At 41.7% G+C, this 26779-nt stretch overlaps 2 protein-coding genes across 3 annotated transcripts in view; both read left to right on the plus strand.

Annotated features, from left to right (window-relative positions):
* The window catches only part of adamts10 (ADAM metallopeptidase with thrombospondin type 1 motif, 10), a 42068-nt gene extending 34670 nt beyond the window's left edge, over positions 1 to 7398 (plus strand). The window contains exons 21-25 of the mRNA XM_055861330.1: positions 349 to 478; positions 662 to 866; positions 1111 to 1287; positions 5044 to 5218; positions 5316 to 7398. Coding sequence (XP_055717305.1) covers positions 349 to 478; positions 662 to 866; positions 1111 to 1287; positions 5044 to 5218; positions 5316 to 5425 — 797 coding nt within the window. The 3' untranslated portion in view covers positions 5426 to 7398. The remainder of the gene's footprint in view (positions 1 to 348; positions 479 to 661; positions 867 to 1110; positions 1288 to 5043; positions 5219 to 5315) is intronic.
* A 6915-nt stretch (positions 7399 to 14313) lies between these two features.
* The window catches only part of myo1f (myosin IF), a 36319-nt gene continuing 23853 nt past the window's right edge, over positions 14314 to 26779 (plus strand). Inside the window, exons 1-3 of one of the 2 annotated variants that reach the window (XM_055861332.1) lie at positions 14314 to 14414; positions 25239 to 25370; positions 26056 to 26145. In XM_055861332.1, the coding sequence (XP_055717307.1) occupies positions 25293 to 25370; positions 26056 to 26145 (168 nt within the window). In that variant the 5' untranslated portion in view covers positions 14314 to 14414; positions 25239 to 25292. Of the gene's footprint in view, positions 14415 to 20051; positions 20261 to 25238; positions 25371 to 26055; positions 26146 to 26779 lie in introns of those variants that run through there. The other variant, XM_055861331.1, reaches the window with a different exon arrangement.

The following is a 26779-nucleotide window of genomic DNA, read 5'->3' on the forward strand; positions in this document are numbered from 1 at the left end:
GTTACACACACTCTTTCTGTTGGGGGTAAATGATCCAAAGTAACTAGCTTGATATAAACTCATTTACTTTGCTTATAAGCACATTTCCTTGACCCTAATGTCAGCAGAACAAGCGAGAGGAGAAGTGCTTGTACAAGTTCTACACTTTTACGTCATTTAGCAGACGCTCTTATTCAGTAGAGGGCATACATTTTCGTACTGGTCCACTGTGGGATTTGAACCCTCAACCTTGGCGTTGCAAGCACCGTGCTCTACCAACTGAGCCACACAGTGTGAGCTGCATCAGATGAATGATCAAAGGAGTTGTCGCTGTTTTATAATGTGTTATTCTCTCCCTCTCTCTGTCAGGTGGTCAGATCCAGCAGGTAGTGTGTAAGAAGCAAGCTGATCACTCCGTGGTCTACAACCACTTCTGTGACAAGAAGAGCAAACCCAAAGACAAGAAGCGAGGCTGCAACTCTGAGCCATGCTCCCCAAGGTGAGTGTCAATGTATCTGTCCCACTGCCTGTGTGGAGCTCCTCTGATTGGGCCCTTATGACTCTATATGCAGAATAAGTTTTTACCTATCATGTGTGTATGTGTGTATGCACATGTGTATGGGAGTGTGAGAGTATGAGATCATGCTGAACTAAGCCCTGTCTGTCTGTGTGTCTCCAACAGCTGGGGGTCTGGGGAGTGGTCTGAGTGTAGTCGTAGCTGTAACGGGGGCCTGAGGACCAGAGAGGTGCTGTGTAAGAGGAAGAGCTCTCCTACAGAGGAGAAGGTGCAGGACGACGGCGCCTGTACCCTCCCACGACCATCCCTCACTGAACCCTGCAACAACCACACCTGCCCCCCAGAGTGGCTGGCCCTGAACTGGTCAGAGGTACACCCAAAATACCCCCATAAGCCCATCCAACTTTTTTTAAACTAACAAGCAGAATCTAGAGAGTTCTAGAAATAGAGAGAAGGTGCTTACCTCGATACTTTCTGTACCTATGCAACATTTCTGTGTGTAACCAATGCCACCTGCTGGTTGGGTTATGTACTGGTCTCTGGTGTGCTCTGGGGCCAAAGAGGCTGGAGCTCTGATTTGAATAATCTCTTCCTCATCCCTCTCTCTCCCCCAGTGTAATCCCAGCTGTGGTCCAGGGTTCAGGCACCGTGTCCTTCTGTGTAAGAGGGGGGAAAGTGGAGACACACTGCCAGAGTCCCAGTGTCCCAAGTATGGGCGTCCCACCACCAGGGTGCGCTGTAACCTGCAGCGCTGCCCACCCCCCATGTGGGTCACAGGGCCCTGGGGAGAGGTAAGGCTGGGGTTAACATGGGCTCTGCTCTGTATTGAACTCTGCTCTCATTCAACTAGACCTCCTACAGGTGTAGGATATTAATTTGACCAGTTTTGTCTCAGGAGTAAAATAATCCTTTAGCAGCAGGATTTAGTTATAAAAAAGTAACAATTTCTAACAGGAACTTAGTTTTGATAGACTACAGTAGGCTATAGTTTAGGTGTAGCCTGAGGCTGCATTTCGCATAGCACTTGTATGTCATAGTGGAGACCAATATCTATCTTGTGTTATTAAGCTACAGATGAAGTCAGAAGTTTACATACACCTTAGCCAAATACATTCAAACTCAGTTTTTTCACAATTCCTGACATTTAATCCAAGTAAAAATTCCCTGTTTTAGGATCACCACTTTATTTTAAGAATGTGAAATGTCAGAATAATAGTAGAGAGTGATTTATTTCAGCTTTTATTTCCTTCATCACATTCCCAGTGGGTCAGAGGTTTACATACACTCAATTAGTATTTAGTAGCAATGCCTTTAAAATGGTTTAACTTGGGTCAAACATTTCGGGTAGCCTTCCACAAGCTTCCCACAATAAATTGGGTGAATTTTTGGACCATTCCTTCTGACAGAGCTGGTGTAACTGAGTCAGGTTTGTAGGCCTCCTTGCTCGCACATGCTTTTTCAGTTCTGCCCACACATTTTCTATAGGATTGAGGTCAGGGCTTTATGATGGCCACTCCAATACCTTGACATTTGTCCTGATGCCATTTTGCCACAACTTTGGAAGTATGCTTGGGGTCACTGTCCATTTGGAAGACCCATTTGCGACCAAGCTTTAACTTCCTGACTGATGTCTTGAGATGTTGGTTCAATATATCCACAATTTTCCTCCTTCATGATGCCATCTATTTTGTGAAGTCTCCCAGTCTCTCCTGCAGCAAAGCACCTCCACAACATGATGCTGCCACCCCCGTGCTTCATGGGTGGGATGGTGTTCTTTGGCTTGCAAGCCTCCCCCTTTTTCCTCCAAACATAATGATGGTCATTATGGCCAAACAGTTCTATTTTTGTTTCATCAGACCAGAGGACATTTCTCCAAAAAGTACGACCTTTTGTCCCCATGTGCAGTTGCAAACCGTAGTCTGGCTTTTTTATGGCGGTTTTGGAGCAGTGGCTTCTTCCTTGCTGAACGGCCTTTCAGGTTATGTCGATATAGGACTCGTTTTACTTTGGATATAGATTATTTTGTACCTGTTTCCTCCAGCATCTTCACAAGGTCCTTTGCTATTGTTCTGGGATTGATTTGCTTTTTTCGCACCAAAGTATGTTCATCTCTAGGAGACAGAACGTGTCTCCTTCCTGAGCGGTATGACGGCTGCGTGGTCCCATGGTGTTTATACTTGCATACTATTGTTTGTACAGATGAACATGGTACCTTCAGGCGTTTGGAAATTGCTCCCAAATATGAACCAGACTTGTGGAGGTCTACAATTTTTTTCCTGAGGTCTTGGCTGATTTCTTTAGATTTTCCCATGATGTCAAGCAAAGAGGCACTGAGTTTGAAGGTAGGCTTTGAAATACATCCACCTCCAATTGACTGAAATTATGTCAATTAGCCTATCAGAAGCTTCTAAAGCCATGACATCATTTTCTGGAATTTTCCAAGCTGTTTACAGGCACAGTCAACTTAGTGTATGTAAACTTCTGACCCACTGGAATTGTGATGGAATTGTCACAAAGTAGATGACCTAACCGACTTGCCAAAACTATAATTTGTTAACAAGATATTTGTGGAGTGGTTGAAAAACTAGTTTTAATGACTCCAACCTAAGTGTATGTAAACTTCCGACTTCAACTGTATATAAAGCAACGGTTGTTGATGTGTATGGCTGCATTTCAGATAAAAAATTTAACATTTGAATGTCGCAGTAGTAGGACCGACTGTAGTAGGAAATGTATTCTGAGTGGTGCTTTAATGTTTGAGCGAGCGAGAGAGAAAGATAACTGTGGATTCGGCTATTTCAGACACACCTGTTGCTGACAGGTGTAGAAAATTGAGCACACAGCCATGCAATCTCCATAAACAGACATTGGCAGTAGAGTGGCCTTACTGAAGAGGTCAGTGACATTCAAAGTGGCGCCGTCATAGGATGCTACCTTTTCAACAAGTCAGTTCGTCAAATTTCTGCACTGCTAGAGCTGCCTGGTCAACTGTAAGTGCTGTTATTGTGAAGTGGGAACGTCTATGAGCAACAACGTCTCAGCCACAAAGTGGTAGGCCACACAAGCTCACAGATTGGGACCGCCGAGTGCTGAAGCGCGCAGTGCATAAACATTGTCTGTCCTCGGTTGCAACACTCACTACTGAGTTCCAAACTCCCTTTTGAAAGCAACGTCAGCACAATAATTGTTTGTCGGGAGCTTCATGAAATGGGTTTCCATGGCCAAGCAGCCGCACACAAGCCTAAGATCACCATGCGCAATGCCAAGCGTCGGTTGGAGTGGTGTAAAGCTCGCCACTATTGGACTCTGGAGCAGTAGAAACACGTTCTCTGGAGTGATGATTCACGATTCACCATCTGGTAGTCCGACTGGACGAATCTGGATTTGGCGGATGCCAGGAGAATGCTACCAGCCAGAATGCATAGTGCCAACTGTAAAGTTTGGTGGTGGAGGAATAATGGTCTGGGGCTGTTTTTCATGGTTCGGGCTAGGCCCCTTAGTTCCAGTGAAGATAAATCTTAACGCTACAGCATACAATTACATTCTAGACGGTTCTGTGCTTCCAACTTTGTGGTAACAGTTTGGAAAATGCCCTTTCCTGTTTCAGCATGACAATGCCCCTGTGCACAAAGCGAGGTTCATACGAAAATGGTTTGTTGAGATTGGTGTGGACGAACTTGACTGGCCTGCACAGAGCCCTGACCTCAACCGCATTGAACACCTTTGGATGAATTGGAACATTGACTGCGACCCAGGCCTAATTGCCAACATCAGTGCCCGACCTCACTAACGCTCTTGTGGCTGAATGGAAGCAAGTCCCTGCAGCAATGTTACAACATCTAGTGGAAAGCCTTCCCAGAAGAGTGGAGGCTGATATAATGCCCATGATTTTGGAATGAGATGTTCGACATGCAGCTGTCCACATACTTTTGGTCATGTTGTGTATGTAGGTCCTTGACTGATTGATGTATTGAAGTGAAGAGGAAATACTAGACAATGTTAATCTTTCCTGTTTAGATTTGTATAGTAGGCTTCCTGAGTGGCACAGTGGTCTAAGGCACTGCATCACAGTGCTAGCTGTGCCACTAGAGATCCTGGTTCGCGACCGGGAGATCCATGGGGCGACGCACAATTGGCCCAGCGTCATCCGGGTTAGGGAAGGGTTTGGACGGCAGGGACGTACTTGTTCCATCACGTGGTGGGCCGAGTGCAGTGCACGCTGACATGGTCGCCAGGTGTACCGTGTTTTCTCTGACACGTTGGTGTGGCTGGGTTAAGCAGGCATTATGTCAAGAAGCAGTGTGGCTTGGCTAGGTTGTGTTTCGGGGGATGCATGGCTCTCGACCTTCGCCTCTCCCGAGTCTATACGGGAGTTGCAGTGATGGGACAAGACTGTAACTACCAATTGGATATTGGGGAGAAAAAGGGGTAATAAATAAATAAATTAATAATACATTTATAAAGTGCTCTATTGTCTGTCTTTACTATGTCCTCCTAGTTTTGTGACCCGTCTCTCTCTCTCTCTCTCTCTCTCTGTTCTATGTCAGTGCTCAGCCAATTGTGGTCTGGGTCAGGAGATGCGCTCTGTGCAGTGTCTTGTACATAACGGCCAGCCGTCCAATGAGTGCCCAGACCTCCTGCGCCCGGCAGCCATGCAGCAGTGCAAGAGCAAATGTGACCTCAGCAGCCTACCCATGGACATCCCTGAGGGTGACCCTGAAGGTCAAAGTTCAACTCTGTATTAATTACCTTCTCAGTATATTTTCCTGCCAGCTTTATATCCATTTAAGATGTTTTTATATATATTTTTCCCTTCCAGAGTGTAAAGATGTGAACACAGTGGCGTACTGCCCCCTAGTGCTCAGGTTTAAGTTCTGCAGCCGCCCCTACTTCAGACAGATGTGCTGTAAGACCTGCCAAGGACACTGACCCCTGATCTAGAGTGAGAACCAGACCCATACTCAGTCATCCCCAGCGGGACCAGACCAGACCGCCTGAGCTGAACATTCCACAGGGGGAGGGACTGACAAGCCATCGCACCGCAGAGCAGCCTCTCTGACATCAGGGGAGGGTGAGAGAGAGAACTGTGCTTTTATCCCCCACTCTGAAATTGCCCTAACTGATACCAGCTGTGGGGCCCTGCTGTGAAGACCAGATGGGCTGCTGGGATACCTCTGTTTCTATGTCCTTATATCCTTATTAGTGTTTGGTGCTACTACCATTGCCATGCTGGCCACAGGACTGGCCCAAGTACTCTGTTCAGCTTAGTTACGTTTCTCTGTTGTTTATTAAGTGGCCCAATCTTACCCTGAGACACTGTCCATACGGACCTTTACTTGTATATTTACAGACGTTGTTCTATGTGTACACAATCTACACTGTACAAATGAAATTCACCTGATACTTTATCACTTACCAAATATAAATGTTAATATTAGTTATCTGGTGGCTGTTGTCAACTCACGTGGTCTTCTATGTTATCTTGTCAATGCTTTGTCTCAGAACTAAATCTTTATGAATTCTTTTTAATATTATGCTTTTTGAAAAGGGTTTGATTTGCACAAAGTATGGCTAGTCATAAGGATACTGTATGTTTAGTTATTTGGGACTAGTCTCGACGACTCTACTTAACACTAAGGTTCTCCATCCACGGTCCGGTCTATGCTCATAACCGTTTACTCACCACTGTCTTGTCATTTTATGGGACCCAGCAAGGGCTGGTCAATGGTCGGTTCAGTTCACATCTAGCAGCTGACCTCAACACATCTCTCATACTGTAGCCCTTACTGTACACATTTAGATACAGGCAAACGTACCGTGGCCTTACTGTACACATTTAGATACAGGCAAACGTACCGTGGCCTTACTGTACACATTTAGATACAGGCAAACGTACCGTGGCCTTACTGTACACATTTAGATACAGGCAAACGTACCGTGGCCTTACTGTACACATTTAGATACAGGCAAACGTACCGTGGCCTTACTGTACACATTTAGATACAGGCAAACGTACCGTGGCCTCATCAATGTGAAAAATGCTACATGGTTCTCTGTACTAGTCACGTATACAGTGAGTGGAAAAGTGTCCATCACTGAGTAAACCACTTCCAACAACCGATTAGATCGGAACAGAGACCCTCACATGTCCTCTGGTCTTAAGTGGTCCTTCTGTCTGATAGCATGGCCCTGCTGCGCGTTTAATGGTCAACCAGTTAACTTCGGTTTTTAATATGCTGCATGTACAGTGAAGCCCTTTTTACACATCCATCCATGTATTGAGCTCACACCCAGAACCAGCCCTTACAGTATGTCCGCTCTGGTTTCTATTGGAGTAACGAGGTTGTTATTACTCTCCTGATGGTGCTTTGGAATGGTGCTATTTCTTAGCTAATTATTGTCGTTATTTGTTGTCATTCTGTTGAACATAAAGTGTTTTTTGTTGAGGTTGGTGCTAAAGAAATAGTGCTATATCAGTTTGTGAGAAGAGGAGGAGTTAACCCTTTATTTCCTTATCTACAGTAACTCAGTATGGGACAGACCCATAAGTTACCAAACATTCAGTCTCTTATCAAACTGGATATCAGCACACTGACTGATACTTTACTATCTCACAAAAACCAGAACAAAACTGTTTAATAAAACATACCGTCTTATTTGACTGTCTAAATATGTAAGCTACATTTTCTATTTTCTATTTTGAACCATCTGTGTCTATGGTCACGGTGTGACCTCAGAGGCAAACCATTTTATCAAATGTTAGGGACAATGTTGTTTTCAGATGCTTATTATTACAGATATGTACTGTGTTTTAATTACTACAGAATTATTCCTCCGTTCCCCATGTACAACCATTGAAATGAACATATTAAAGTGAATAAATATGGCGCATTGTTAATAAATGCATTGTGTGCTTTACCCTATCTCCCTCTGTAAACCCCTGGCCCAGACAGAAAGCTAGATCATCAAATGATCATCCATCTGTTTCTATATCTCATAGATGTAATGGAAAATAATGACGCTAGTGTTTCCTCAGTGAGGTTGTGATATGTCTGCTTTAGGCTCTTGATTTAGGCTCTTCCTGATTGGGGGAAAAATGCAGATGGTTACTGAGGCCTGGCATGAGTCATCCTCACCACTGACATGTTACGTTTCAGGCCCTGCATCAACTTGGGGCCTTCCTGGGTATGCTGATGTTCACCCAGAATGAGGAGGCTATTGAAGACAAGGAGCCCCACATCTCTCAGCAGTATACTCTGTACTCATGATTACACTGTGCTGATCCGAGGCCCACTGCAGTTGCAGTAACACTGTGAATCTCTACTTGTCAGTGAAGAGCCTAGTTTTATTTAACCTTTTTTTATCAGGAGTCATACTGAGAACAAGGTCTCTTTTACAGATGAGCACTGAATTACCTAAATGACAGAAAATACACACATCAAAATACAAAACGCAAGCCGAAAGAAAAACAGTCATTTAAAAACAAACACATTCATCAGTAATAGGGTCCTCAATCAGCTTTCTGAATTTGCTTAGAGGAACCAAATTTAAGAACAGTTTGTTCCACAAATAAGGTGAAAGAAAACTAAAAGCTGATTTACCTAACTCAGGAGAGACCAAATTATTTTCCAGAGTTAGCCATCCCTGAGACCGGTTGTGGTAATGCGTACAGTACCAGTCAAAAGTTTGGGCACACCTACTCATTCAAGGGTTTTTCTTTATTTTTACTATTTTCTACATTGTAGAATAATAGTGAAGACATCAAATCTATGAAATAACACATATGGAATCATGTAGTAACCAAACATTTTTTAAACAAAATATATTTATACTTGAGATTCTTCAAAGTAGACACCATTTGCCTTGACAGCTTTGCACATTCTTTTTTTATTTTATTTTTTTTTTTAAATTAGAAACCAATCCCCCAATTGGAGTAAACTTATAAACACTTCTGCTTTTACCTTCAATTTCTACATCTTATACCTATCTTACAGACACAGTCCACTTTACAATAGTTCTCTCTTATTTGTTCTTAGTCCTTCCTCTATTTCTGTTGTCCATCCATTTTTATTTCCACTTGTAACTGTGCTATTTCACAAAAGCTCCGCACCTATACACATTTCACAGATCCCGTATGCTCTATATTGTTTATCTTGTTATTAGTCCCACCCTTCAGCTCCACCCAACCCCTCCCATCTATCTTCCAACATCATCCATTTCGGATTTCTATTTGCCATACATTTCTCAACTGTGCTGTGATGCTTCACAAAAGACCTGAACCTTCCTATTCTCATAGCTTCTACAGATTGTAAATTAAAAATAAACATCTTTGCCAAAATAATTATTATATTATTGATTGATTGACTATGGCTTTTCAAATCCCCCAGTATTGCTATCTGTAGCGTTAGTTTTAGGCAAATGTTGCAATTCTTCAGCCATTCCTGGACCTGTGACCAAAAACGAGCTACATATGGACAATACCAAAATAAATGATCTAATGACTCTGCCTCCTCACAACAGAATCTGCAGAGCTGGGAAGATTGTATACCCCATATATATAACATTCTATTAGTTGCAAGAATTTTGTACAGTAAGTTATATTGAAAAATTCGAAGTTTTGAATCCGGCGTTGTTTTGCGTATCAATTCATAAACCATGTGCCATGGAATGGGTACATCGAAAATCTCTTCCCAACTATTTTGCAATTTGTATGGCACAGCTGTTAGTTTTTTGGTTCTTAAATGAAATTGGTATATGTTTTTATTTATCACACTTTTCTTTAACCATTTTTGTTCTTTAATACAGGGCCGACATACAAGTTCCTTACTTTTTTCCCCTTCTACTTGCCTCTTCCATTTTTGTGGTAATGCTGCAATTAATTGGTTGTAATTTTGGGTAGAGCAGACTTTTCCATATGTCTGTGTTAGCTGCATGTGTGACATAACTCCACCAGTCCTATTTATGATATCATTCACAAAAATTATACCTTTTTTAAACATTTCTTCGATAAATACAGTTTTTTTATCAATTATTATATTTGAATTTAACCACAATATTTGTTGTACTATTTGTTCCGTCCTTTCAGGTGGATTAAACTGAAATTGCAACCAACTTTCTAAGGCTTGTTTAAAGAATAAGGATATTTTGGAGATCATTTCCTTTTCAAACAACCGAAAATGAGCAGGTGTAATCTGAATAAAGGGAAAAAGGCCCTTCTTGAACATAGGATGAGACATTCGTACCAGTTTACTAGAGAACCAGTTTGGATTTAAGTATAACTTTTGTATGACCGATGCCTTTAGTGAGAGGTCTAATGCTTTAATATTTAATAATTTCTGCCCTCCGAATTCATATTCGTTATATAAATAGGCCCTTTTAATTTTATCTGGCTTGCCGTTCCAAATAAAATTGAATATTTTTTGTTCATATAATTTAAAAAACAGGTCACTAGGTGTAGGCAAAACCATAAGCAAATAGGTAAACTGTGATATGACTAAAGAGTTAATTAGGGTGATTTTTCCACAAATAGACAGGTATTTTCCTTTCCATGGTAGCAAGATCTTATCTATTTTTGCTAACTTTCTATAAAAATTTATTGGAGTGAGATCATTTCTTTCTTTTGGGATTTTTATACCGAGTATGTCCACATCTCCGTCAGACCATTTAATTGGTAAACTACATGGCAATATAAAATGTGTATTTTTTAGTGATCCAATACGTAATATGGTACATTTATCATAATTTGGTTTTAATCCAGAGAGGATAGCAAAGGTATCTAGATCCTCTATGAGGCCCTGGAGAGACTCTAGTTGTGGTTTTAAAAGAAAACATGAATCATCAGCGTACAATGACACCTTAGTTTTTAAGCCATGGATTTCTAATCCTTTAATATTAATGTTTGATCTAATTTTAACAGCTAACATTTCGATGGCAATAATAAATAGATATGCCGATAGTGGACAACCTTGTTTTACTCCTCTAGATAGTTTAAAACTTTCTGAGATGTAGCCATTATTTACTATTTTACACCTAGGGTTACTATACATAATTTTAACCCATTTTATAAGAGATTCCCCAAAATTGAAATATTCTAGGCATTTATATATAAACTCCAGTCGTACTTTATCAAAAGCCTTTTCAAAATCAGCTATGAAAACCAGGCCTGGTGTCCCCGATATCTCATAGTGTTCTATTGTTTCCAGTACTTGCCTTATATTATCTCCAATGTATCGTCCATGTAAAAAACCTGTCTGATTAGGATGAATAATATCTGACAAAACTTTTTTTATTCTATGCGCCAAGCATTTTGCTAGGATTTTTGCATCACAACACTGAAGTGTAAGAGGTCTCCAATTTTTTAATTGGACTGGATCTTTATATATACCACTTGGGTCCTGTTTCAGTAATAACGATATCAGACCTTCTTGTTGTGTGTCTGATAATCTACCATTTATATAGGAGTGGTTAAAACAAGTTAATAATGGTCCTTTGAGTATATCAAAAAACGTTTTGTATACTTCCACTGGTATGCCATCCAGCCCTGGAGTTTTCCCATCTTTAAAGGCCCCAATTGCAACAAGCAGTTCCTCCTCTGTAATTTGGCCTTCACATGAGTCTTTCTGTTCAGATGTTAATTTTACATTATTAATAGGAAAAAAATCCATACAATTAGTTTCAGTTAGTGGAGATGGAGGAGCCTGAAACGAAAACATATTCTTAAAGTACTTTACTTCCTCTTTCAAAATATCATTTGGTGAATCATGCGTGACTCCATCATTTGTCACAAGTTTTAATACATTTTTTTTGGTAGCATTTCTATATTGAAGATTGAAAAAGAATTTGGTGCATTTTTCCCCATATTCCATCCAGTTCGCTTTATTTTTATAATATATTACACTGGATCTTTCTTGAATAAGTTCCTCCATTTCTTTTTGTTTTTCCTCTAAATTATTCTGTGCCTCTATGGTACCGTTTTTATTGCTATCTAACTGTACTGTTAGTCCTTCAATTTCCTTTGTTAATATGGACTCTTTTGATCTAAATTGCTTTTGTTTTATAGATGAGTACTGAATTGCATGGCCTCTAAAGGCACACTTAAAAGTGTCCCATACAATAAGGGGATCTGCTGTACCTATGTTATGTCTGAAAAAGTCAGTTATAAAATCTTCTGTCCTAGTTCTAAACAATTTATCATCTAGTAGACTTTGATTAAATTTCCAATATCCTCGCCCACGTGGAAATTCTGTAAGAGAAATATATATGCCAATTATGTGATGATCCGACCGCATTCTATTCCCTATCAACACTTTTTTATCTTTTGGTGCCAGAGAGAATGGAATAAGAAAGTAGTCAAGACGACTAGCTTGATTCAGCCTCCGCCATGTATATCTCACTAAATCAGGGTATTTAAGTCTCCATATATCCACTAATTCCAATATATCCATGACATTCATGATTTCCTTAAGTGCCTGAGGGTGATAATTTGTAGTGTGATTTCCTTTCCGGTCTATAGAGCTATTTAAGACCGTATTAAAATCTCCCATTATAATAATAGAGTCTAGTGTTGCTTGTAGAGTTGATAAGTTCTTATATATATTTTCAAAGAAGCTTGGATCATCATTATTCGGACCGTATAGGTTAACAAGCCATATTTGTTTATTGTCCAATAACATATTTAAAATAATCCATCTACCTTGAGGATCTGTTTGGACAATTTGCACATTTGGATCAAAATTATTGTTAATTAAGATCATCACCCCTTTTGAATTTCTTTGCCCATGGGAGAAATATATTTTGCCCACCCAGTTCTTTTTCCACAAAACTTCATCTAAAACTGTTGAATGGGTTTCCTGTAAACAATAAATATTATAATCCTTCTCTTTTAGCCAGGTAAATACTGATCGTCTTTTCTTATTATCTGCTAAGCCATTACAATTGTAACTGGCTATACTTATTTCACCACTTACCATGAGACACACCTTTCATTCTTTTAATCAGAATATATTTTTGTAAACGTACTATTAAAAAGTAACATAATGATTGAGTGTCTATATAGTTGTACCATGATATTTGCATTTCTACTAAGTAAACCTCCAATTGGTCCCTACTATTCCACCCGCTAAAAGGCCTCATCTCGAGATGGCTTGTCATCCCAATGCCCGGCAGACCACCCTCGACCCCCTGTATCCCATAGCCCTGAACCGACTGGGATCCATTCTTTGAAAAGAGCATACAGTTCCATTTACCGAATTGAAGTAAATCAATTGCCATATGCATTTCCATTGCCGTCACCTCGATTTGTATTATATATAGCTGTGGATCATCCTCTATTGTACCTTACATCTTTTACTTCTTCTTTCGCAACAGTTGTGGGATACACACATACACACTCAGCCCTTACCCCCACACAACCATAAGCTCACTTTCTCAACAGTTGCACCATCCCAGAGCCCAACTCAAGATGGGTCATGATTTCCAAATGCCATTGCAGTTGCAGCTGCATGAGAAGGCCTGCAAGACCGCGCAAAAAAATAAGCAAAAATTGAAATTTATTTACCATTGTCATATCCTAGATAATGGCCGTCAAATGTACACCCTATTCCTGAAAAAAACACCCACAATACGGCCACCAGTCATGACCATGTCCCCACGCATCTCCATGCAGTCCGACCTTGATTCTGTGCCACCAGGGCCACAATAATATAACCCCTCTCTGAATGTCCGAGTGTGACCCCCTCCCCATGGGTTACTGCAGCTAGTGTTGCCAGCACTGCCACTGCCTGGGTGGGGGTACCCCACCGGAATCCCCACCGGCTAGGTACAAGGTCGTCAAGGTTCTCATTAGCAGCTTTGAGAAATTCCTTGTATATTTTCCTCTCCCTTTAGGGGGCTTTGGCTTTGCAGGACCAACCCTGCCAAGCAGGCTCAGAATCTTGAGGGGGCAGTGCTGCTCTTGGTCTCTGACCTCATTTTAGCTGCATATAGACCGCTTACAGCGAGCACATAAAACAGTTAGGGACTTCTCCTTAATATCTGGGTCATTCAGGTGGGTGTCTAGGGTATAGGGCCATAGACAGTACCATTAAAATAGGATAATAATTAGATATAATTTATTAAGATAAAAAAAATGTAGTTTTCCATGATAGGACAATAAATAAATAAGACGTATAATTCATTATAAAAGTATATCCATCATCTGAACAACATTGAAAGCCCTCTCATACCCGGCTCACAGCAATACATTGGCTCTGGGATATGCAACCATTTCATTACTCACTCACTCAACTTTCCAAACATAACAAATAAGATAAAAAATAAAATAAACACAAACCATACCATCCACACATACTGTGCCTTCTGTTTATTTAGTTTTTATCTTCACTGTGTAAAAATAGTGCTTGTGTGTTCAATTAGTTATATGTGAAGATTTATAAAAAAGCTATATTTTTTGTTGTATTGTTACAATCAGTAACCGGGCTTGAATTGTGTTTATTTTCCTCGTCTATGAGAATTTTGTAAATTTTAAAATAACCATGGAGTAGTCTTTGTGTCTCTGAACAACTGGTTATCAATATATAGTTTATCAACGACGAGAGCTACTCGTTTCGCTTTTAATCTGTTTTCTTTGAAAATTGGATACAGAACTTTGCGCCGTTCTGCAATTTCTTTCGGAAACTGATCATTCATGCCAATTTTGGTCCCAGCAAGTCTTTTACCTAGGCTTTTAACCATTATTTTATCTTTAAATGAAGCAAATTTTGCAACGATTGGGCGTTCGTACCTCTGCCCTCTCTGTCCGAAGCGGTGAACACGTTCAAGTTGGATTTTGTCGACAACTTCGCATGGAATCTGAAGCGCTGTACGGAGGAACTCTCTAACTATAGATTCAGGAACTTCTCCTTCTTTTTCTTGGATACCTGTAAGTACCAAATTCTCTCTCATGGATCTAGTTTGAATCTCCAGTAAGGCTTCCTTCAGAACGATGTTCTCTTTTTTAATTCCATTCATTTCGGTTTGAATCTTATTGACTGTCCCTTTTAGCGCGTGTGTTTCCTTCTCCAATGTCGCAGCTTTTTCATCACTCATCTCTAGGCTTGCCTTTAACTCTTTTATATCCTTACTAAGTAATTCAAGTAAACCCAGTTTGTCATTTATTGATTTTAACAGATCAGTTTCGACCTTTACCATTCCCGGTGGTGAGAATATTAAATCGTCAGTATCTGTCGAAGAATCTCGCTTGCGTTTTGTAAACGGTTCCCCTGTCTTATTCTCCGTCATGTTTGTTTGTTGTCTGTGTTCGTAATATTTGTCGATAAATGTCTCTATTCTTAGGATTTGTTTTGTGTTATTATCCAGATTGAAGGTTTATCACTCACCAGATTATGTAGTGCTAATATTTTAGTCTATTTAGCAGATATTTCGAATATTATGTTTTATCTTGAGGTGCTCTACATAACTTCGTTCAGTCCGCCATTACCTTTACTTTACCTTTACGTCCGCCATCTACGTCCTACCCCCTCCTACTCCATCGATCGCCTTGGTCAGCTTTGCACATTCTTGCCATACCAGGCAGTGACGCAACCAGTCAGGATGCTCTCAATGGTGCAGCTGTAGAACTTTTTGAGGATCTGAGGACCCATGCCAAATATTTTCCCTCTCCTGAGGGGGAATAGGTTTTGTCATGCCCTCTTCATGACTGTATTGGTGTGCTTGGGCCATGTTAGTTTGTTGGTGATGTGGACACCAAGGAACTTGAAGCTCTCAACCTGCTCCACTACAGCCCCGTCGATGAGAATGGGGGTGTGCTTGGTCCTCTTTTTCCTGTAGTCCACAATAATCTCCTCTGTCTTGATAACGTTGAGGGAGAGATTGTTGTCCTGGCACCACACGGCCAGGTCTCTGACCTCCTCCCTATAGGCTGTCTCGTCGTTGTCGGTGATCAGGCCTACCACTGTTGTGTCATCGGCAAACTTAATGATGGTGTTGGAGTCGTGCCTGGCCGTGCAGTCATGAGTGAATAGGGAGTACAGGAGGGGACTGAGCACGCGCCTCTGAGATGCCCCTGTGTTGAGGATCAGCGTGGCGGATGTGTTGTTACATATCCTTACCTCCTGGGGACGGACCATCAGGAAGTCCAGGATCCAGTTGCAGAGGGAGGTGTCTAGTCCCAGGGTCCTTAGCTTATTGATGAGCTTTGAGGGCGCCATGGTGTTGAACGCTGAGCTGTAGTCAATGAATAGCATTCTCACATAGGTGTTCCTTTTGTCCAGGTGGGAAAGGGCAGTGTGGAGTGCAATAGAGATTGCATCATCTGTGGATCTGTTGGGGCGGTATGCAAATTTGAGTGGGTCTAGGGTTTCTGGGATAATGCTGTTGATGTGAGCCATGACCAGCCTTTCAAAGCACTTCATGGCTACAGACGTGTGTGCTACGGGTCGGTAGTCATTTAGGCAGGTTACCTTAGTGTTCTTGGGCACAGGCACTATGATGGTCTGCTTAAAACATGTTGGTATTACAGACTCGGACAGGGAGAGGTTGAAAATGTCAGTGAAGACACTTGCCAGTTGGTCAGCTCATGCTCGCAGTACATGTCCTGGTAATCCTTCTGGCCCTGTGGCCTTGTTAATGTTGACCTGTTTAAAGGTCTTCCTCACATCGGCAGTGGAGAGCGTGATCGCACAGTCTTCCGGAACAGCTGGTGCTCTCGTGCATGTTTCAGTGTTATTTGCCTCGAAGCGATTATAGAAGTAGTTTAGTTTGTCTGGTAGGCTCTTGTCACTGGGCAGCTCTCGGCTGTGCTTCCCTTTGTAGTCTGTAATGGTTTGTAAGCCCTGACACATCCGACGAGCGGCAGAGCCGGTGTAGTACAATTCGATCTTTGTCCTTTATTGAAGCTTTGCCTGTTTGATGGTTCATCGCAGAGCATAGCCGGATTTCTTATAAGCTTCCGGGTTAGAGTCCTGCTCCTTGAAAGTGGCAGCCTTTAGCTCAGTGTGGATGTTGCCTGTAATCCATGGCTTCTGGTAGAGGTATGTACATACGGTCACTGTGGAGATGACTTCATCGATGCACTTATTGATGAAGCCAATGACTGATGTGGTACACTCCTCAATGCCATCGGAGGAATCCCGGAACATATTCCAGTCTGTGCTAGAAAACAGTCCTGTAGTTGAGCATCTGCTTCATCTGATCACTTCTTTTTATTGATCTAGTCACTGGTGCTTCCTGCTTTAAATTGTGCTTGTAAGCAGGAATCAGGAGGATAGAATTATGGTCAGATTTGCCAAATGGAGGGTGAGGGAGAGCTTTGTATGTGTGTCTGTGTGGGGAGTAAAGGTGGTCCAGAGTTTTTTTCCTCTGGTTGCACATTTAACATGTTGATAGAAATTTGGTAAAATGGATTTAAGTTTCCTGCATTAATGTCCCCGGCCACTAGGAGCGCCGCCTCTAGGTGAACATTTTCCTGTTTGCTTATGGCGGAATACAGCTCATTCAATGCTGCTAATACAGCTACGAAAAATACAGATGAAAACTCTCTAGTGTTTCAGCTTATCATGAGATAATCTACCTCAGGCGAGCAATAGCTCAAGACTTCCTTAGATATCGTGCACCAGCTGTTATTAACAAAAATACATAGTCCGCCGCCCCTTATCTTACCAGACACCGCTGTTCTATCCTGCCGGTACAGCGTATAACCAGCCAGCTGTATGTTAATAGTGTTGTCGTTCAGCCACGACTCCGTGAAGCATAAGATATTACAGTTTTGAATGTCCCGTTGGTAGTTTAAACTTGCGCATAGGTCATTGATTTTATTCTCCAAAGATTGCACGTTTGCTAGCAGAATGGAAGGAAGTGGGGGTTTATTCGATTGCCTATGAATTCTCAGAAGGCAGCCCGCCCTCTGGACCCTTTTTCTCCGCCTCCTCTTCATGCAAATCACGGGGATCTGGGCTTGTTCCCGAGAAAGCAGTATATCGTTCGCGTCGGGCTCATCAGACTTGTTAAAGGAAAAAAAAGATTCTGCCAGTCCGTGGTGAGTAATCACAGTCCTGATGTCAGGAAGTTAGTTTCGGTCATACGATACGGTAGCGGCAACATTATGTACAAAATAAGTAAAAAAATAAGTTACAAACAATGCAAATAAACAAACAAAAAAACACAATCGGTTGAGGACACGTAAAACGTCTGCCTTCTTCTCCGGCGCCATTCTACGAACAGTTCCTTCGACCTCATGGCTTGATTTTTGCTCTGACATGCACTGTCAACTGTGGGACCTTATATAGACAGGTGTGTGTCTTTCCAAATCATGGCCAATCAATTGAATTTACCACAGGTGGACTCCCAAGTCGTAGAAACATCTCAAGGATGATCAATGGAAACAGGATGCACCTGATCTCAATTTCGAGGCTCATAGCAAAGGGTCTGAATACTTATGTAAATAAGGTATTTCTGTATTTCTATTTCAAAAAAACTTTTCGGTTTGTCATTATGGAGTATTGTGTGTAGATTGACAAGGATTTTTTTTTATTTAATACATTTTTGAGTGAGGCTGTAACGTAACAAAATGTGTAAAAAGTGAAGGGGTCTTAATACTTTCTGAATGAGCTGTACTTAGTTCTACCTGCATTCAATACTAATTTCAGGTCAATACATTTTTTTGTAATACCAGGAAGGCAGACTGTAGTTCATATAGAGGGCAACAGTATCATCGGCATACAATTGCAGGTTACAATTCTATTAATGTAAACAGTAAAAAGTCCCTGAATCTCCTTTCGTAAAATATCCAGAATACCTGTTTTAACACCATCAGGAGATAGACATTGAGTTCTATCTGTCAAGTAATTTTTAAATCAGTTACATGCAGCCTGGTCTAAGCCAATTGAGGAAATTCTCTGAATTAGCAGTGAGTGATCAACAGTTTCGAGAGCCTTTGACAGATCAATGAAGAGGGCAGCACAATGTTGTCTTTTATCCTTACAGTTAACCACATCATTTATAACTAGGGATTCAGCAGAGATATTGACCTGGTCTAAACCCTGACTGATGTAAATTTAGGATACCTTTCAAAGATAAGAAAGATCTTAGCTGAGAATTAATCAAGGATTCTAATATTTTAGCTAGGCAGAAAGTTTAGAAATAGAGCGATAATTATTTAGGTCACAAGGGTCACCGGCTGTGTGAAGGGGGAGAACATGGGCCGCCATCCAAACCTTGGCGATAGTACCAAATATAATCATCAGGTAAAAAATATGGGTTAATGATTCAGCAATCAGGGGGGCAGAGAGCTGCAGCAAAAATGGATCAAGCATATCAGCCCCATTGGATTGTTTTTACATCAATCTTAAGCAAGGCATCTAGCACCACAGATAGTAAATTGTTAACATGAAAACAAAGATTCACTAGAAGTTGACAGTTAACCGGCGATTCAGCTAGAGGCGAACAGAGGGAAGAGCAGTCGATTGACTGACCAGGGTCAATTAAACCACAGTTTCTCTCAAATAAAAAGCCTGCCGAAATAAAATGTTTATTAAAAGCATCACTTATCCCTTTCTCCTCAGTTTGATGCCAGAGTCAGACAGAACTTGCTAAGGCAGGGAAGAAGAGGAATTTGTATGCTTCAGTGCATTTACTGTTGTCCAAAATGTAGAAGTACTAGCAGACCACTGTCCACTGCAGTCAGTTTTTCTTGCCTTGGCCAAGGCCCGATTTCTCATCTAAATGGGCTCAGATAGCACAGAAGAAAACCAAGAGTTAGATCTATCTTTGATGCTGTATTGTTTAAAATGGGCATGTTAATATGCTAGAGGAATAAACATGGAGGATACATGTTCTAGAGCCAACTCAGGGTCAGGAATACAGGAGACAGTGTCTAAATCAGAGGTGAACATGTCATGTAAAAACACTTTTTAAAATGTCTCTTTAATTAAACGTTTTAAAGTTCGTTATGGGTGTAGTGCCATTCACTGCAAGCCTTTCAGATGTTAAAGATGAGAGACTAACCACAGTCTGGGTGGAGTAGTTAGTAAACAACTGAAGCGTCATGTAAAGTGAGATGGGAAATTAAACACAGAAGTGCCATCGGTTAAATTATTGGTATGTTATAGAGGGGTTATTCATGATATGAAAATACTGTCTGTATCAAAGATTATGTTTGTTATGGACTTTAACAATGTATGATATAACAGCCCCTAACAGTATCAACATTGACTGTTAATTAGGTCTAAACACTTAGACCATGACTAAATGAAGAATTGAAAATGCAACAGAGTAGAAGTGGTATAGATATAGGATGAGTGTGTGTGTGTGTGTGTGTGTGTGTGTGTGTGTGTGTGTGTGTGTGTGTGTGTGTGTGTGTGTGTGTGTGTGTGTGTGTGTGTGTGTGTGTGTGTGTGTGTGTGTGTGTGTGTGTGTGTGTGTGTGTGTGTGTGTGTGTGTGTGTGTGTCTGTATCTCTGTGTGTATCTGTGTGTGTGTGTGTGTGTGTGTGTGTGTGTGTGTGTCTGTGTCCTCTTAAGTCTGTGGCAGAGCAGTTCTTGTTTCGCTCTGGGTCTGTGGGAGTATGAGGAAGTACGTTTGAACGTGTTGAATGTTAAAGTCTTCTAGGTGGCTGTTCTGTCTGTGTGACTGTGCGTGCTAGAGACTTCCTGACTGTGATGGTCGTGCTGTGAAGGGGCTAGTGTGGGATTACCGACACACACAGTCTGGACTTTGAACACCTGGTCCAGGACCGTGGAAGAAGAGGGGCACACGCACCGCCGGCACGATGGTAACACACCACACACATTCCTAGACTATTGCAGACTCTCCTCACTAGGACTCGTCTATCCTCTCCATCTACTGTATATGCTGAGCACAGGCAGCTGGTGCCACCTCAATTGGGGAGGACGGGTTCATAGTAATGTCTGGAATAGAATTCATGGAATAGCTTTGACAGATCAAGCAAATTATTTCCTTGTGTTTAAAACCATTCCATTAATTTCATTCCAGTCATTATTATGAGCCATTATGGGCCATCCTCCCCTCAACAGCCTCCTGTGATGGTTTCCTCTATCTCACAGACTTTCTGAAGAACATAGCCTTATATGTTAGGTTGAGGTCACTTGACTCAGCTGTACAGTGGGCTCTCACATTATGCCCGGATGCTGGCACTTATCACACTCTGGAGCCTGGCAACAGCTGACTTAGAACCAAAGGGGAAGCACAGTGATGCTCAGTGTGTGTTCATTTTATGTCCAGATGATGAAAGGAAAATAGATAACTGTTGTCTTCTATCACTCTTGTCAACAAAAATCATACAACAAAGTGCTGCAGAACAGGAGGTAGTGGACATCAAGTAGTAGAGACTCTAACTCCTTAAATGGAGAATATGCTGTCCTTTCCTCTTTTGACTGACAAGCCCTGCTAGTATCCACTCAGGTTATGGTGAGTGTTTCTAGTCAAGAGGGATAGAAGCATTGATTGAATCCTATGTCCTCACATTTGTGTAAGAATGTGCTGTACACTATGGAGTAGTTAATAAAACTTCTCTGCTGCTGCTACAACCTGTTTTTTTCCTAACCAGAGATTGTATTCTCATGAAGTTAACAAGACATGAGAGAGAAAGTACATGTAGGTATGACAATACTGATCAAAAGCATTAAAAAGAGTCCTATCAAATGTGAAAACTAGCAGTAGAGGGGACTATTGTTCCTAAGGAGCTGGGTAAGGTCTAACCCTTGCTCATTCTTTTCCTACTAGCACTGAGTTTGCTGATAACTTTATTGAGGAAAAATGTACTTACTGAGATATGTGATATGTTGTTGTCTCACCTACAGTGGCTTACGAAAGTATTCACCGCCCTTGGCATTTTTCCTATTTTGTTGCCTTACAACCTGGAATTAAAATTGATTTTGAGGTGTTTGTATCATTTTATTTACACAACATTCATACCACTTTGAAGATGCAAAATATTTTTTATTATGAAACAAACAAGAAATAACACAAAAAAACAGAAAACTTGAGCGTGCATAACTAGTCACCCCCCCAAAGTCAATACTTTGTAAAGCCACCTTTTGCAGCAATTACAACTGCAAGTCTCTTGGGGTATATCTCTATAAGCTTGGCACATCTAGCCACTGGGATTTTTGCCCATTCTTCAAAGCAAAACTGCTCCAGCTTCTTCAAGTTGGATGGGTTCCGCTGGTGTACAGCAATCTTTAAGTCATACCACAGATTCTCAATTGGATTGAGGTCTGGGCTTTGACTAGGCCATTCCAAGACATTTAAATGTTTCCCCTTAAACCACTCGAGTGTTGCTTTAGCAGTATGCTTAGGGTCATTGTCCTGCTGGAAGGTGAACCTCCGTCCCAATCTCAAATCTCTGGAAGACTGAAACAGGTTTCCCTCAAGAATTTCCCTCTATTTAGCACCATCCATCATTCCTTCAGTTCTGACTAGTTTCCCAGTCCCTGCCGATGAAAAACATTGCCACAACATGATGCTGCCACCACCATGCTTCACTGTGTTCTCAGGGTGATGAGAGGTGTTGGGTTTGCGCCAGACATAGCGCTTTCCTTGATGGCCAAAAAGCTCAATTTTAGTCTCATCTGACTGATTCGATATGTTTGGGGAGTCTCCCACATGCCTTTTGGCGAACACCAAACATGTTTGCTTTCATAAAGCCCGGCTCTGTGGAGTGTATGGCTTAAAGTGGTCCTATGGACAGATACTCAAATCTCCGCTGTGGTGCTTTGCAGCTCCTTCAGGGTTATTTTTGGTCTCTTTGTTGCCTCGCTGATTAATACCCTCCTTGCCTGGTCTGTGAGTTTTGGTAGGCGGCCCTCTCTTGGCAGGTTTGTTGTGGTGCCATATTCTTTCAATTATTTAATAAGGGAATTAATGTTGCACCGTGGGATGTTCAAAGTTTTGGATATTGTTTTATAACCCAACCCTGATCTGTACTTCTCCACAACTTTGTCCCTGACCTGTTTGGAGAGCTCCTTGGTCTTCATGGTGCCACTTGCTTGGTGGTGCCCCTTGCTTAGTGGTGTTGCAGACTCCGGGGCCTTTCAGAACAGGTGTGTATATACTGAGATCATGTGACAGATCATGTGACACTTAGATTGCACACAGGTGGACTTTATTTAACTAATTATGTGACTTCTGAAGGTAATTGGTTGCACCAGATCTTATTTAGGGGCTTCATAGCAAAGGGGGTGAATACATATGCACGCACCAATTTTCTGTTTGTTATTCTTTAAAAAAAATTGAAACAAGTCATTTTTAAAATTTCACTTCCCCAATTTTGACTATTTTGTGTCTGCCCATTACATGAAATCCAAATAAAAATCAGTTTAAATTACAGGTTGTAATGCAACAAAATAGGAAAAACGCCAAGAGGGTGAATACTTTCGCAAGGCACTGTAGCTATCTTAAAATGAATGCACTAACGGCAAGTCGCTCTGGATTGAAATGTAAATGTAAGGGTGAACTGTTTAAAGAAGTTCTGTAGTATTGTCTGGAATGGAAGAGCAGCAGTGACGTGTTGAAAAGTGGAGAGGGTTTCACAAGATGTAGTGGTGAGGCGTGAGAAGGGAAGTGCAGCAGCCCTGACAGAGAGACAGAGGGGCCTGTAGTTTCTAGCACAATACTTCCTCCTCACACAGACTCCCAAGCACAGATCCGGCCCCTTGCTGGATGCGCAAACACACAAAAGATTTTCTAAGATAGCGGAGTAAGCTTACAATAAGACTTCTTTCATTGATAGATTGATTTTGGATGCATTGTCACAACTTTTTTCTGCAACAGGCTGACTCACTCACAGTAGTGAGTGAGTCACAACAGTGATGACAGATGGAATGAATTACAGTAGTCCTCTCTGAACACACAAAGCATCTCCCAGGTCTGACACTACACAGCAGCAAGTGGGCTATTTTAGCATAGCACTGGATCAGCAGTCAAATCAGCAGTTAGCTATTTAAAGCAGTCAGAACCTTGGTTTCACCCAGCTGACGCCATTTCTGTGTGCTGAGCCGAATACTTATGGATGTGGTGTGAAATGTGTGACAAACAAACAGCCTTAGTCAGGTTGTTCACATGAAAAGTAGGCATCATTCTTTACAACAGAGATTCAATTGCCGGCCCTCAAGGACTGAAGTACTGCTTGTTTTCTTACAGTATCTAATGTTCATGGTAGCTTATTTGTAATTGAAGATCATTGATTGATTGGCCAGAGAGTTGACTGACTCACTGGGGTTCCAATATACATATGTATTACAACCTTCTCCTCCAAAGTTATCACTAGTGTAGTATCTGGGATCTACATCTGTTTATATTAGTTACTATGCTGTTACTAAGCAGTGATGTATTACGACAGTGTACGTTACCTCACCTAATAGGAAATGCACATGCGCACGAGTGTGCCCGGGAAAAACTGTAGAGCACGAGAGGTTTTGACTAAAGGAAAACTAACTGTACTCCCGTCTCCTGCCTGGTCATTTCTCCACAACACAAATATTACAACTAGAAGGTTGAGAGAGTTGGAACTCAGACCACAGTAATCATGTTAGACCTATTTTCAGGATCCACCACACATCAAAACAAAACAGCGTTGGGAACCCAAACAAGGCTAAGATCATATCATGCAGTGTAATACACCATCGTTGGCCAAACCTGGTTCAACTCAACTCTTTATGTGGTGATAGGGAAGTCAGGAAACTCTCTGCACGATGTGGTGGATGTCATCATCATATTGAAGGCATAGGAATGGGAGGGAAGCAGAAAATGAAAGGAGAGTCTTTTTTTTGGCAGTTACTTTAAAATGCACTACATTAATTTTGTGTAAAGAAATCACCAAACCATGGCCCAATCAAAGATTTGTATAACTAACCCAAGATAGACCACAGGATGTCGGTTCCAGTGGGAGCAAATAAATCCTAGTGGACAGAATAAGCAAGAGCTAGTGACAGCCTATTGGTGTGTTCTAGCAAGTATTTGCATATTTCTTTTAGGGAACGCCTACTCTGTGAAGCGCGTGTGTGCGATAACTCAATTCGCCTTTGCACTCCTTCTAAACAATGCAGTTGTACGGGTAAAGTCTACAAAACTTAGTCTACTCTGTTCATAACAGATTCTAGTTTTGGAAACAGAAAACTGTATCGAGATCAAATGTTTGGGCTTCCTCTCACCACCATATTTGGGAGTGAGTGGAAACGCGAACCAGATGCTTCACATTTATACATCCTGTGAAATATCTGTCTCATTGCTCTATCTGTGGTCCAATGGTATACTTTAAACTGAGTCCCCTCCCATTCCACAGACTCCTAAAGATAGCATATTCAATAGATACCACAACTACTGGTTATCACTGTCGTAGATCAGAGTGGGAAGCAGTACTTTACAGAGATGGCCAAATTGGCATATGCTCACCTCATCTACAGAGCGTTGCCGGGTAACTGTCCTCAGCTTCCTGTACTGATAACCACAGTTAGTCACATTCTTAATGACACAGTTACACACAGAGAGACCCTGCTGCCGAGAAACTTCTCTCTGATGTCTACTGGTGCACATGCCTTCCAATTACAGTTGGCCCATGCTTCCTCTGGTTTTCTATACCCCTCCTGTTTGTAGATACCCTCTCATAATGTTCTGTAACTCACATTCAGTATGAACTAGGTCATCTATAGATCTACCTCTGCTTTTCTCTCTGCCTCAATTACAAATAAAAAGGGTGTGCATTTCCTAACCCTGACCGTTCTCTCCTGCAGGGCAGTAAGTATCACTGGCAGAGTCAGAATGTCAAGCAGAGTGGTGTGGACGACATGGTGCTGCTGTCCAAGATCAGCGAAGACGCCATCGTGGAGAACCTGAAGAAGAGATACATGGATGACTACATCTTCGTATCCTGTTTCATTGTCTGTTAGGGACCTTCCTTCATCACTTCTCACAAATGTCTCTTCAGAAGAAATACAGCAGGGAAGTACACTGTGGAGACACGACCTGCTCCCTTACACACTCTCAGACTGATGTATTTATAGGCATACACACATATACACACACAAACAAAAAACTGTTACAAATGGCTTTTAAACCATTTGAGAATTGAGGTCATTGAGGTCATTCCACTGGCCCATAGCATTAGGTCCTTCCATTCTATATCATGGGTGAGCACAGCTGATGTTTGTACTCACACAGTAGCAACAACACAATAACAAACATACATACCATCCTTGCCTCATCCCCCTACCACACATATGTACTCACTCAACTTCTTCACATGCGCAGACACACATGAATGTATGCAATAATAGGACTGCACTGTTCCTCTTTTGGATGCACTTTGTGACTCAACAGCACACTTCCGTGTTTTCAGTACATATTTTACTGCACATTCGGGACTTACTTCATTCTTTGTGTGAAAAAAAGCATTATATTTGTGTGTGTAATCCAGTCCGGATGAAATTAATGTATGGTTTGGGATATTTATCTTTTTGAAAAGTTTACATAAATCAACAATTTCGCTGTGATTGTTTCAATATCATATTCTGTGATTTCACCAGAAACACCCTTAACTGTCATGTGCAGACCTATATTGGCTCTGTGTTGATATCAGTGAACCCTTTCAAACAGATGCCATACTTCACTGACCGGGAAATTGAACTCTACCAAGGGGCTGTGAGTAAACCATCCTATTGTTCAACATATACTTTGGTCTTTATACCGTATTCCCATTCACTTCCTTGTTTACCTTCATAGTTGTATATATATATTTTTTTTATTATTATTTTTTTTATCCCCTTTTCTCCCCAATTTTCGTGGTATCCAATCGCTAGTAATTACTATCTTGTCTCATCGCTACAACTCCCGTACGGGCTCGGGAGAGACGAAGGTCGAAAGCCATGCGTCCTCCGAGGCACAACCCAACCAAGCCGCACTGCTTCTTTAACACAGCGTGCCTCCAACCCGGAAGCCAGCCACACCAATGTGTCGGAGGAAACACCGTGCACCTGGCCCCCTTGGTTAGCACGCACTGCGCCCAGCCCGCCACAGGAGTCGCTGGAGCGCGATGAGACAAGGAAATCCCTACCGGCCAAACCCTCCCTATCCTGGACGACGCTAGCCCAATTGTGCGTCGCCCCACGGACCTCCCGGTCGCGGCCGGCTGCGACAGAGCCTGGGGGCGAACCCAGAGACTCTGGTGGCGCAGTTAGCACTGCGATGCAGTGCCCTAGACCACCGCGCCACCCGGGAGGCCACCATAGTTGTAAATTAATCTCTCTCTCTCTCTCTCTTCTCTCTCTCTCTCTCT

The sequence above is a fragment of the Salvelinus fontinalis genome, chromosome 14 (genome assembly GCF_029448725.1).
Source record: "Salvelinus fontinalis isolate EN_2023a chromosome 14, ASM2944872v1, whole genome shotgun sequence".
NCBI classification, from domain to species: Eukaryota; Metazoa; Chordata; class Actinopteri; order Salmoniformes; family Salmonidae; genus Salvelinus; species Salvelinus fontinalis.